Source organism: Acinonyx jubatus, chromosome A1 (assembly GCF_027475565.1).
Source record: "Acinonyx jubatus isolate Ajub_Pintada_27869175 chromosome A1, VMU_Ajub_asm_v1.0, whole genome shotgun sequence".
In the NCBI taxonomy this organism is placed as follows: Eukaryota; Metazoa; Chordata; class Mammalia; order Carnivora; family Felidae; genus Acinonyx; species Acinonyx jubatus.
Genome location: NC_069380.1, coordinates 114,403,367 through 114,417,168, shown reverse-complemented (window position 1 = coordinate 114,417,168; position 13,802 = coordinate 114,403,367). Strand labels below are relative to the sequence as shown.

The window sequence follows — 13,802 nt, the reverse complement described above, 5'->3', positions numbered from 1 at the left end:
ACTCAGCTTCAGAAGTTGCCCCTTCCCTCGTCCTGAAAGCCCTCACCCACCTGAAGCGAGGCCCCGACATTGTCAGGAAGTCCTCCCTCAAGTCTAGCCTCCATCTCAGCCAGGCTCAAAGCAGCTGGGTGGGAAGGCCTCCACCGTCAGGTGGATGATAGGTCTCATCCTGCAGGCCGGCCTCTGTGATATGCAGGGGTGGGGGCCATGCAGCTGTCACTCCTTCCTGTTCAGGCTGCCTTGGCGTAGACCATGTGGCTATGTGGTGATTTCCCCAGACATCTGGCCTCTGAGGTCGCAGACAGCCTTGCGCCAACACATTTTCTGGGGGTGGAGAAAGTCGTACAAGAACCAAAGCCAAGGATCCCCCCAGGCCCCAGTCCAGCAGCCAGCCCTCAGGCCTGAAGAGGGGTATGTGGGGGTAGGGAGGTTTCTGCATGCATTCTGGGCACAGCCAGGTCCCCACAAACCTGGGCTAAACCTGCTCCCTGGGGTGTCACCGCAGCGGTTGGGGGAGCAGTAGACCCCTGCAAGAAAGAAACCGAACAGGCAGCTTGGGCCCTTCCTCCAGTACTGCGGGCTGCTCTGCACTGATCAGGCCCCGACGACTTTAGGTAAATAGAGATGGTGGCCCCAAGTGAGTGAAGGTCCCCGGAGGTCCGGGTTCTGAGGCAGGGGGTACAACCGGGCAGACGAGATGTTCCAGTACCAGTCACTTTAACAGCACTTTCACCACGTCAGCCAGGCCGGCTGCTCCTGCTTGACCCCCTTCAGGTACCACAGGGCCTCAGTACCCAAGAGATCCCCACTCTAAATGTCCCCAAGCCATCCTTCTTTCTTCTCAAGGTGGCTCCAGACAACCCCTGCCCAGCGACAGCCCCCAAGCCAGCCCCCCAAACCGGAGAGCAAGAAGCCATCGGTGCTTCGTGACACAAACATGCATTCGTTTTATTCACAAAACAGCCTGGTTTCCTAAAACAATACAAACAGCATGTTCATCAGCAGGAAGCTGGCCGTGGGCAAGGGGGCCCCCCCAGGCACCCACACCCACCAGCAGGGGGCCACGCAAAGAAGCCCTTTCTTCTGTTGCCATCAGCGAGGCCAGAAAAAAAGGACTTATTTTCTCTAAGGGAAGTAGCCAGGATCGGAAATATTGAGACACGGGCTCCCCAGATCTCAATGGATAAAGGAACAGAACTTTCATTTTTGCAAAATCATCATTGTCGGGGTAGGGGGGATCCCATTCTGGGTACCGCGAGTGCAGCATGGCTGGCCTGGGCCCAGGGGTGGGTGGGCTGCTCCCTCCCCCTCTGTGAGCTCCTCGCCGCAGCTCTGCACATGTGGATGGATAGAGGGGCTTCTCGACGCGGCGCCATCCACATTCTCTTTATAAACGTGAGTGGATTCTCCAGGCAAACTATGCACTATTTCATGGTCGGAAAGAATCAAAGGAAGTTTAAATGAGGGTGGAGTTAAACTGTGCTAAATTACAGTAGTGCTTATTAGTAACTAGATTTCAAAAGGTTACAGAAAATTTACATTCTCTACACAAAAACTGCATCTCCTGCACAGACAACATCGACATCGACACAGGAAGGAAACTGATTGTCCATTCTTTGCCCAGGAAGTCTCGGTACTTTATAGATTCGTCTCTACCTCTTTTTTGTTGTTGTTCTTCCGAAAAAGCAGTTAAAATTTTTTTCCTTTTTCTTTTTATACTAGGGACGTGGAGATGTTAAAACGACAACAAAAAATATATATATAAAAACAGGAATGAAATCTGTGAGAGAATATTTTTGGTTCTAAAGACGGGTGCATCCGTTTGTCTTCGCCCGAATCCCTTGCCGGAGACCACACGAGCAGTGACATTGCACGGAGAGGGCAGCTTTGGGTTCCCGCCGCCGTCACTGAAACCACCGGAAGGCGGCTCCCGTCGGAAGCATCACCTTCTGGCGGGGGCGGGAGACAAAAACAAGGAGAGAGTTCAGTCAGGGTCCGGCGGGGCCTGATGCAAAGACGCTCCCCCGTGGACGGCCTCATGGCGGAGGGACGGGCATGGAGTAAAGGCAGCCACCCCGTGGAGTTCCTGCCATCCTGACCAGGCCAGAGAAGAAGCCTTGACCCGCTGGGCCGCTGGAGGGCCCGGAGCACCCTGAGGCCCCCTGAGCCACTGTGTCCAGGAACCCTCCTTCCAAACAGGAAGACCCATTCCCCTGGTCCAGAGGCTACAAGCGCCGAGTGGCTTTGGTGCATCTGGGGCTGTGTGCATGTTTCTGTCGAGGGAGCATGTAAGCATACGGACGTGTGTCTCAAGCGATGCCACGGTGTATAGTGTGTCCGGAAGTGTGGTGGGGAGAGAGGGGATTTGCTGTGCACCTACAGTAAGACTGGGTACTGGGCAGGGCCGTGTGTGCGCTTGTGCGCGCATGTGTGTGTCTACACTAGATGAGAGGTGAGTGCCTCTGTGTGCATAGAGGTGTATTCTCTGGGCAGGAGAGCAGATATATGAGGTTTGGGGCTTGGGGGTGGGGAGTAGCCATGGCTGGGATGCCATTATTGTTTTCCAACCATTCTGAACATTTGCGTCCAGCCCACTCATAGAGGGGCGGGGCCGGGGCTGGGACAGCAGGCTGAAAAGATGCTTTTGTACCCAGGCCTGGCACCACAGCTAGGCTGCCACGGCTGGGGGCACAGGGACAAGCTCTGCCACGAGGGTGGAGAGAAAGAAAGCAGCTTGGGAACCCTTCTGCCTGCTCTAAGCCGATCATCCCATGGTGGACAGGCCTTGCCTACACCCCAAGATCACAGCAACCCCCTCACTCCAGGCCCGTAGGACCCGTGGCCATTACCTGTGTAGCCAGACTGACTGTGGGGCCCCAAGAAACCCCAAATCTGTCAACTGGATGTCTAGACGCAGGGTTCTTCCAGGCCTTAGAGCAGGGCAGTGAGCACGGGGGCCGCTCTATCCTTGGGTGGCCTTAGGGGAAAGGCCAGGCTCTGAAGGGGCAAGTGAAGGGCTTACCCCTCAAAGCCACATGGTCCACAGGAGAGAACCCCTCAAGTGGGACAAGGAAGAGCCCCCAGCATCCTAGGTTATGGACTGGAAACGTTAGAATATGTCTGAAAGTCAGCAACTTTGGACCTACACGGGAACATCAGTAGCTGGCCCAAAACTCCAGGAGGGGGTTCAGGATCCCCGGGCCTGGCTGGGAAGTGCTAGGCCCCCTCCTGGAACTTTATGCTGGCCTTGCAAACTACAACCTAATGAGATCTCAGGATGTGGCTCTGACTTTTTTGGGCAGTGAACTGGTGTCTGGGAGCCTGCTCTAGAACCCGAGAGCCCAGGGACTGGCTGAGCAGCCCCCACTCGCCCAGGTAGGAAAAGCGGGTTTGGGGGGCTGGGGGGTGGGTTTGGACTGCCAGACAGACACAAGAGCCCACACACCTCCCTCTAAGGCGCCGTTACCTCCAGAGCAGCGGAAGGCTTCTTTTTGAGTTCCTCACATTTTCTGAATTTGCAAATCTGATGGCCAGTCTTTCGGTTCCTACAACTGCTGCACTGCTCGCAGTTGATGCGCCGTCGGCAGGGCGCGCACATGCCGCAGCGTTTCCGCTTCTTCTTGCCCGAGCTGATGGCTGAGGCCAGCTCTCCCTGCATGGGGTACTCGGCAAGGCCGGCCATGTGCAGCGCACTCTCGGCCAGGAACACGCCCGCCGGGGTCATGATGAAGAGGCCCGGGTTGATGGGGAAGGCGCCCAGGTAGGGGAAGTCGGACTGGCCATTGAGGGCTTCGGCACCCGCCACGGCCTCCATATCGGGCAGGCCGGCACCCGCCTCGCTCATCAGCGGAAGGTGCTCCTGCACCACGCGCTTCAGCATCTCCGTGGACTGCGCGAATTGCTGCAGCGTCAGCTGTCCCTCGGCTGCCAGCTCCGTGGCCCGCTCTGCCTTGCTCAGCAGGCTGGCCACAGCACCACTTTTGTGCTTTGAGGTAGGGTTGCTTTTGTCCACAGCCATGGCTGCCGCCAGGTCATGCCCATTGGCCAACAGGGAGGCGGCAGCCGCAGCGGCAGCAGCCTTTTCAGCAGACTCACTGCCCATCATGCTGCCACCACCGCCGCTGCCACCACTGCCCCCAAAGGAAGAGTAGTGGGAGAGAGGGCGGGAGCGGCGCAGACTCTTGTTGAGGGGTTCGCTGATGATGCCGCTCTTGTTCCGACGTTCTGGGGGTGGTGCATCATCCGCCACCGAGGCTGGGGTGGCAGTGGCCACCGCCGCGCTCTTGTCAGCCACTCCTGCCTTGGGGCCGCTGCTCCCGCTGCCATTGCTGTTGCTGCTGCTGCTGCCACCACTGTCCTGGGGGCTACTGCCGAGGCTCGACATGGTGGGGCCGAGGCCCAGAGCCCGCTGCTGGGGGGGGGGGCCTGCCAACTGCGGGGGGTCCACAGACGAGCACCGGGCCCTGCTGCCCACAACAGAGATGGCTGGGGGGCCCTGCTGCTCAGGGCAGGCACATGGTCAGGTGTCCACGTGGAAGGATCTTCTCTCTATCGGGACAAAAGAGTATAGGGTCAGGGCAGCAGTAAACACTTCCTTCCCCAACGTCACCACCACTACCAACAACTGTACCCCCATGTAGTAACAACCACAAGCCCCACTGGGCATTTATTTAACTGCCAGACCCAACATGGTTAGGTATTTTTTATTTGTACTACTTCAGTTCAGACTCACAAGCACCCTTTGAAGTAGTGGCTAGGAATACTCCGTTTTACATAAGGTTTAGAACTGAGCAGGGATCTACGGTTAATGAACATCATGGTGGAAGCCCAGCCTGAATCCGTACAGCCTAGATCTGCAGCCACTTCTTCCTGGGCTGGGGTAGTAGGGAAGAGCTAGAGATGTTTATGAACCTCAGAGGGTTATAGAGTCACCTTCTGCTTCCTCATCTTCCTTCTGTGACCCATCTACAAAGAGGGGTTGGAACAGCCTCTGCAAAGCTTGAACGTATAGACCAGAAATCTGGGAAGCTGCTCCTAGGCCCTCATTTGGCAACTCCTAATACATACTGATTATCTATCTCAATGCTCTGACAAGTCCTGCAGGGAAAGTAAAGTGACTCTAACAGGGGTTACCAAATAGCGCACAGGATCCTTATTTCAAGGAGCATGTATCCTCTTGCTAGAGGGCAGGCAGCACTGTGCCAGAGGACAATCCTTCTCCTGTAAGAATGCGGGGACACACTGTGTACATATCGAACACACGATTCCTCCTCACTCTCAAACCACAGTCATCATTACCTCAGACCCCACTCTTGTCTCTACTCAGGCCTCCCTGCTGTGCTCCAGCCTGGCTCCCAGATGGGTCTGGGATGAGGTCCCAGTGAGAGCTCAGAGCTGGGGTAGGCTGTGGGCAGGAAGGGCCTCTGGCTGGTGCAGGCTGGGACGAGTGGGTGTGACCCTCCAGGGAGCAGAGCCTGTTCTTGGGCCACATCCATGTTTCAGAGGTGCCCCTTTCTAGGACAGAGCCTGCTCTGCTTAGGCCCCAGGGCTAAGGCTTATGAGCGAGCAGCCAGGCTCCTTGGGTCTGGGAGGAACTGTCCAGAAGGAATGGAGCGGCCGTTTCCTCATCAGCCCTGGCTCTCTCGCATCCCTTCCCTGTCTGCCTGCCTGCCTGCCTGCCGTGGCCCAGCAACCCCTGGGAGAAGGGCGGGAGGAGAGGGCCCAGCCTGAGCAGCTGGCGGCTCAAGGGGGAGGCGCACATCTGGCGGGGCCTGTCCCGCCCTAGGATTGGGGCCGGCACACATACATCTTTGTCCCCAGGCAACCCCACCATCCCCCAGTCACAGGACTCAGCCGGTCCTGGTCCCGGGAGGTCATCTAGTCCAACCCTCTGCACTTACACAGGGGGAAATTGAGGCCCTGAGCAGGCAGGGCTGCTAAGGAGTGGCCACAAGGAGGAGTGCGTATAGGAAAGGGAAAAGCTCTGGCTCCTGAGTGAGTCAAAAATGGCAGGCGTCAGCAGACAGCCAGACGCTCCCTGCCTCTCCCCAGAGAGCACTGGCCCACGAACGCTCCTTCCTAGTGAAGGTAGATGGGTGGTAAGGAAGAGCTGGGCAAGCTGGCACATTCTACCAGGACAAACCCAGGAGGGCCTGGCAAGGTGTCCAGGCTGGGCTGGGGGTACCACAGAGATCAGAGTTGTAGTAAGAGGAAGGGGATGATGTATGCCCAAGGATAGCTGTGTTCTGTCCCACCTCCTGAGGGCTAAGCCCAGGCTGGCTCTTCAGGCCCTCGCTCAGAAATCAGTACCCCTCTGGGCATCAGTGACACCTGGCTAGGTGCTGGAGACCAGGGCCAGTGAGATCAGGGCTAGAGACTGTCACCCCAAATTAACTGCCCCTGCCCATCTGAGCTCAACTACCCTGCTCCGGAGCAAGCTCCAGCAGCCCCAGACATGGTGAGGGGAGAAGACAGAAGAAGGTAGGAGCCCTTGGGTTGGAGAGGTGGGGAGGGGAGCAGTCTGCGCCCTAGCCCCCCTGTGTGTCCCCGCCTCTGCGGCCTGCTGGCTGGTGGCAGAAATCGATAGCTGCATTAACGCTGCTCTTGCTCTACTCCCTCCCTCCCTCCTCCCAGCTTCAGGATCTGGCTCTGTGTACAGGGCGGGCAGGTCAATTAGAAGTCAGCTCCCTCCAACACGGGCCTGCGTTCAGGGCTGGCGCTCTGGCTGAGTCTCTCTGCTTTTGTCTCCATCCTGAGTCTTGTGGTAGGGACAAAACCTCATGTTCTGTTCATCTCTGGCCCTTTCTTTGAATTTCTCTGATCTTTCATTTTTCTGTCCTTCCTCAGGGATTACCCTCTCCCAGCCCCCCCATGTCCTGGGACATGCTGAGCTATGGAGCAGACGACGTGATATGTCATCAAACAGGTGCTGCAGGCAGAACACTGATGTGTCAGCCACAGAAACTGAAGGTGGGGAGTACAGAAGGGGGACTGGCACACAGGTAATTCTGTCCCCAAACCCCAGAGTGGGTAGATACCAACATCTAGTTAGTCCCCAAGGCCTGGTCCCTAAGCTTGCTCCAAATCTGCCCCTATACCTGGCTCATCTTCTCCTTTAGACCCTGGGAAAAGCTGATGCCCTGGTCCCAGTGGACCAATGACCACAGGGCTTGTTTGCCCTACTCACGGAAGGGGAGGACTTAAGACCTTCTCCCAGGCCCTAGTCCTTTACTGCAAGGCACACGGCAACCCCCTCCCAGGCTACGAAGGGCCTGGCAGTGCCCAGGCAGCAGGGGAGGAGCTGGGGCTGCGTTGAAGCGGAGCGGGAATGAGCGGGAGGGAAAGCTGGCGGGCAGGCGGGCGGCGGCGGGCGCATCCATCATCGGCCCTGCCAGGAACGCATCCAGCCCCCAAAAAGAAATACTGCGCCTGAGGAGGGACAACAAAGGGCTCCGTTTCATCAGCAATGCGGAGCCAGCGCCCCGCCGCCCCGCCAGCCGCGGTCAGCCCACAAAGGACCCCTTTGTCCATGCAGGAGCCGGGCCGGCCGGGAGCTGGGACCAGGGGCTGACGGGTGGGGACAGAGCCCAGAGGGAGGGGGATGAGGGGGGTGTGGGGGGGTAACCCGTCATGGAGAGCTGGGGGGCAGAGGGGGACATGGGGGCAGAAGAACAGAGACAGGTGCTACGGGAGGATCATGAGACAGAGAACTTGAGGGGTGGGTCAGAGAAAGGGGGACTTGGAGAGGACAGGGCAAAGGGTCAAGGTTAGAAAACAGAGCTTCATGGGAAGCAGAAAATGGACGGACCCGGGCTCAGAGAGATCCAAGGCTCTTAGCCCAGCTTTGAAGACTTGAGGGTCTGACAGACATAGAAACAGCCCTGAGGGAGAGAATCCTACACTCGGGGACCTGAGGACCAAGAGAAAGCAGTTGGATATGCCCACAGCTCTGAAAGGGAGGCAGGGGGTGGGTGGTCCCCAGCCCACTCTGGCCCAGGCCCAGGGAAGCAGAGATAGATAGGAAGGAGGGCTGAGGGTCAATGGGTTCTTGGCCTCAGGGCCTGGCCTTGTGGCCCAACCTCCTATGGGCTCTGGCTTACTGGCAAAACTGGGAAGAGAGGAAGTCAAAGCTGGGGCCACTCTCCTGCCACTGGGACTGCCCCCTGCCTCTACTCTCAGGCCCTAGCCAGCACCAGAAGACAGAGACCCACCCCACTTCAACTAGCTCCCAGTAACAAGTGACACCCAGGGTCTCTTAACTAACTCTATCAGGTAGCATTTATTGAGCACCTACTGTGTACCAGTCCCTGCACTCTTATGCTTTACATGTCTGCTCTCCTTCCGACTCCTCCCAGAAGCCAGCGGCCAGCAAAACAGAAATAATTAATTTGAGAGATGAAGAAATTGAGGCTCAAAGAGGTTCAAGCTGTCAGGCCAAGGTCAAGCAGCTGGTACCCAGGACCGTTAGAATTTGAACCCAGAATCTAAGTGTTAGTCACCCTGCTCTGGGATTACCTTTGCTCTCTACCTGTGCAACTGACAAAGTAGTCCAGGGCAAGGTGACCCAGCAATCCCAAGGCCGCCCCCACCCTCCAGGGTTGTTACCATGCCTGTCACCTCTACGTGGTTGTGGGGATGAGTTGTCACAGACCCCAGTGTCGTGTCTTCACCTGGGGGGCTTGGAGATGCCCAGGCAGGAACCTGGAATCCTGGGCTACTGACCTCATAATGCCAGCTGGCAATGAAGTCACCAGAGGTGATGATAATGCCCTCCCTCCACCCTGAGCTCCAGGTGAGCCAGGATTCATCCCCAGCAGGGCTCTGTCCTGAGGCCTTTGGGCCAGACCGCAATGGGGGAAGGGGCACTGGGGGGGAGGCATGACGCTGTCTGCACAGAGACATGCACACATCCCACTACCATTTACCCAAAAGCGGCCCCATGCCCTGTGGTACTGGGGAAACAGTGCAGGATACAGACCCAGCACGGCCCTGGAGGAGTACACAGGAGCTTGGCCAGTGGTCACATGAACCAATATGAAATGAGAGCAGGAAGGCAACCAAGTGGAGCACTGGAGGCCTTTCTGGAGGAAGGGACTGCTAGCCTGTGAGCTAAAGACAAGGGGAGGTTACCAAAGGGGACATGAGCCAGAAAACAGTTCTTAAGAAAAGGGGAAGAAGGGTCCCTGGCTCGTCGGTAGAGCATGTGGTACAGCATGTGACTCTTGATCTCAGGGTCGTGAGTTTGATCCCCCTGTTGGGGGGTAGAGTTTGCTTCAAAAAAAAAAAAAAAAAAAAGAAGAAAGAAGGAAGAGGGTGCGAGGTATGGTCGGGAGGTTGGCCGAGTCCCAACTGGGCAGGGCGCTGAGGCCAAGGGTAGGATTTTTTTTTAACAGCTTTACTGAGGTATAGTTTCTTTCTTTCTTCTTTTTTTTTTTTTTAAAGTGTATTTATTTTGAGAGAGAGAGACCGAAAGACAGAAAGAGAGGGAGAGAATCCCAAGAAGACTCCGATCTGTTAGCATGGAGCCTGACTTGGGACTCGAACCATCGAACTGTGAGATCATGACCTGAGCTGAAGTCAAGATTTGGATGCTCAACCGACTGAGCCACCCAGGTGCCCCGCATAGTTTATAAACAATAAAATTCACCCATTTATTAGTGTACGATTCAATGATTTTTAATAAATTTACAGAGTTGCGCCACCACCACCACTGCCAAGGGCAAAGTCTGAGGGCAAGGCGCCAATCCTCTCTTGCTCCTTTGCTGGCTAGAATAGACTCCCAGCCGTCCTACCTGCTGACGGAAGGCTTCTTGGAGGAGGTTGCATTCCAGAGGGGCCTTCAGGACCCAGAGGCACTGGCCCAGTAGGGCCCACCATTCCGCCATCGTCTGGGCAGGCCAGCTTTGCAGACCTGCACACTCTGGCTCTTCACATTCTTCCCCACACTTCCATGGGCACTCCTGAAATCCCTGCTACACCCTCTTCATGTCCCCTCCACCAACTTTGGAGCTGGTCTTCTTGGCCTCCAGGGGAGGTGAGATGGACAGACAGACTGATGGTGGGCAAAGCAGTGGTGGTGAAGAGAACAGACCACAGGCTATGGTGGTTGAACTTAGATGAGCTGAGCAAGCTGGGGGAGGGGGGGAGGGCGGGATTGGGGGTGGCATCTCTGATTTCCATGATTCAGCCTAGGGAGTTTCCAGAGGGGAAAAAAAGCCCCACTCAGGCCCAAGGAGATGCACATGGAGACAGTGGTCTTGGAGGCTGGGAGAAATGCAGCCCTCGCTAGAGAGCACAGGGCACACATCCAGCTATAGGTGAACACACATTCGGGTACACACTAACCACTGCTAACACCCAGCAGATGGCCTGGGGTAGGACATGTCCTCAGTACTACTAGAATTTCCTCAGGACTAATAACCCCCGCAAGACCAACTACCAAAGACAGCAGGGGGCTACAGTTCTGTTTCCCTGACTCCATACCCCTGACCCTCTTAGACCCCTTCACCTAGGGCAGGCACAAACCCCATTACGTGAAGAATGAAACATGCTAAAGAAGACCCCAGGAGTACACGGTACTTTACTCTCCTTTACAGAGTTCTCAAAAAACAGCTGGAGGAGGGGGTCAGCCCATTTCATGGACAAGAACACTGAGGCCCCAGGCAGGCAGTGTCCCCTGACCTGCAGCTCTAGGGAGTGATCTGGGACACTTCAGATAAAGACAAAGCCTTCCTTACCAGGTACCTCTGTCAGGCCAGGTTCCCTCCCTAGAAGAGCAGAAGGATCAGAAGAGTCCTTCCTCTCTGTGTGACCTTGGCATAAGGCCTCTGAGTGTGTTTCTCTGTCTATCACATGGAACCAGGAGGGTAAATAGCTAATATGTTAAGGAACGAGGACTTCCCGTGTGCCAGACACTGTATTCCTTGTCTCACTGAATCTTCCTACACACCTTCTGAAGGAAGATGATTACTGCCCCATTTAGAGCAGGCAGTTTGGTAAACAGCTGTGATGTAGAGAAAGCAATGCCCTCTCCATTTGGGACCCTCTGGATCTAGACTAACGTTTCCCAAACTAATGACCAAGCTGACACCGACCTGGGATCAGAGCCCACCCACTCACTCACTCAGGATCTCCCTCCCGCTGGGTAAGCCGAGGAAGGCTAGCTCAACATAAGTGGGCCAAGGAATTAGAGGAGGGGGATCTATCTTTCCAGGGCTTGTGTGTGGGGAGCAAGGGTGTTAACAGGACCATGTAGGGGACGAGAGTCCTAAAGTCTAGGTTTCTGGCTCCATCCTGTCTCTTCCTGTTGACTTGACCAAACCTCTTGCCTACACTGAGCCTCAGTCTCCCATCTGTAAAATGGAGAATGGATCTTATTCCTCACCCCAAACTGTAAAAAGTCACTATCCCTGAGGGGCCCACGAGGAAAAAGGTAGAGAGACACAGAGAAAAGACTCTAGATAGTGACCCCCTCCCATCCTCTAAATCCCAGAGAACTTGAATCTGCCTGTGATGTGATTTGCAGATAGGGAAACTGAAGACTGGAGAGAAGGGTTTTGAATAGGTCATAGGGTTGAGAAAAAGCCCCACATGTAAGACCTATTTGGGAGAGCAGCATCTAGCTCTTTCCCAATCCTATGTCCCCAGAAGACGTAATAGCAGACCCTAATAACGCACACTCACTCTAGTACTGTGCTAAGCATTTTACACACATTTTCTCACTGAATTCTTTCTGTAACTCTTTAACTAGTATTGTCACCCATTTACAGGGTGAGACTCAGGGAAGTAAAGTCACCTGCCTAAGGTCACAAGGTCAATAAGTGGCAAAGCCAGGATTTGGAAACCAGGTCTGTGTGACCCCCAAGGCCTGGCTCTCCAACACTGGCCAAGGGCTCTGAGGGACATGGAAGGAGGGATTATGGCTGGAGGATGAGGTCCAGTTCAGCCCAGCCTAGGGGAACCCCCTAGGTTTCCCATGGGTTCTGGGGGATGGCTCTCAGGCTCTGGGCAAACATGTGAAGGCACTGTTGCAGAGAACTCTGCAGCTGTACCCTAAGGCCCAGGAAAAGACAGGGGAAGGGGCTGCGGGTGGGCCGGACGGGCCAGGCTAGGCCAGAGCTCCGGGCATTCCGGCGGCCTCCGCAGGAAGCAGAATGGGACGGAAACCGGCTCCTGCCTCCTCCCCCAGAATCCTGTGGGCAGCCCAGCCGGGCCGCACAGAGGCCCTCTTTGTGCCTGCCCCAACCCGCCACCCGCGGCTGGCCCAGGGTTTTGAGTTTCCTGGGGGGTGGGGGCCCTGTCACTGCTAAACCTCCAGCTACCTCCCCCTCTCAAGGGTGGTCACAGCAGTCCACAGCTGGCGGAGGAAGTGAGTGGATGGCCAGGACTACCCCAGAGACCCTGGGGGGCCTGGAGTCTGCCCACATCTCATTCCCCCAACACTTACACACCCTAACTGGGGGCTGGTGGTGGCCAGGGACCCAGAAACAGAACCTGAGAGGCCATCCCACCTGAGGCCGCCCTCTCTGCCAGAAGCCACCAAGTTCACCATGTGAACCCGGGACCTGCCCCCGTCACACTCCATCTTGGTGTTCTTGGGCCCAGGTTGGTCTACATAAAGAGGCTGACCAGGCTGGTAGGACAGTCCATCTGTCAACCACCATTTCCCACTCTCCAGGGGCTCCCTGGACACACAGAGCACATCAAGGGGGAGGCCTCAAGCTCACTTCAGCATTTCAGGGACAAATGCCTCCTGGGTGGTATAAATGTGCTCAAGAAACACTGGGCCCCAGGGAGTGAGCTCTGGCTGGAGTGCGTATCGTGAAGAGCAGCACTATGGACCAGGATATCTGCATGTATCCACCTGGGAGGTGTGTCAGATACTGCGCGTGCTGTGTGCATGAGTGTGTGTGTCTGGGGACTCCGGGTGTGCCCAGGTGTGAGTGCACAGACTCAAGATGTCACTCTGTGGGTGTGAACACTGATGTATACATGAGGCTTATAAACCAGTACAGGTGAATGTCTGTGACCGTGTTACCTCCTTGTGTGTACAAGTAGAGTGTGTGTTATCTACATCTGTGGATGTGAGCATACGCCTCAGTGTGCATGTGTGTACAGTATAGTGGTTTACGTGGCGGGTAGATGTTTGTGGGTTCTTCTGGCCCATGAGTGTCAACACACTGCCGCCGTGTGTATACCAGTGTGTTTGTGTGCATGTGCACACACGGAATTGTATCAGGGCCTCTAGGGGTTCTGAGATGTGAATGTGGGGCCTGACTGGAATGGGGATGGTGCAGACAGGAACTGGTGCCAGGTGCTGGGGCCCCTATGGAAACAGGAAGCTACACACAGGTGTGCTTGAGCTTTGGTGGGGGTTGGGTTCCACCCACGTTCAGTTTGTCCCCCTGAGAAACCAACCCAGGGTTCCACTAGCCGAAAGCCTGTCCCAGTCACGAGGGAGGCACCTTCCTTGCCTGTTGTTCAAGACTTAACAGCTCTGACCAGCGTCTCACCCAGCCTGCCTGGCCTGAGCGTGGAAAAAACTGGAAAACAAAAGCCCCCAGACCGCAGGCCCTCCCTGCAGAGGCGTGGGGGAGGCAGGCATGAGGCAGGAGGCTGAGGAGGAAGGAGGGAGGTGTCGCCGCAGCCCCGGAACACAAAAATAATGAGGCGAGAGGGGCCATGGGGCCGAGCCGGCTGGTTCCGGAGTCGCTATCTGACCTTGACAGATGCCACAGCTGGGCGCCTGGAGAGGAGCCGCCGCCACGGTGCTGCAGAACAGCCCCCACCCCCGCCACCTCCCC

General features: G+C 56.2%; 1 protein-coding gene across 4 annotated transcripts in view; it reads right to left on the bottom strand.

The window, feature by feature from the left end:
• Window positions 1-923: 923 nt before the first annotated feature.
• Window positions 924-13,802, bottom strand: part of CXXC5 (CXXC finger protein 5) — a 35,017-nt gene continuing 22,138 nt past the window's right edge. For 2 of the 4 annotated variants that reach the window (XM_027076559.2, XM_027076560.2), the window contains exons 2-3: window positions 3,467-4,548; window positions 924-1,949 (exon numbers count right to left, since the gene is read on the bottom strand). In XM_027076559.2, coding sequence (XP_026932360.1) covers window positions 1,905-1,949; window positions 3,467-4,384 — 963 coding nt within the window. In that variant the 5' untranslated portion in view covers window positions 4,385-4,548 and the 3' untranslated portion in view covers window positions 924-1,904. Of the gene's footprint in view, window positions 1,950-3,445; window positions 4,549-8,616; window positions 8,732-13,802 lie in introns of those variants that run through there. The other 2 variants (XM_027076561.2, XM_027076562.2) reach the window with 2 other exon arrangements.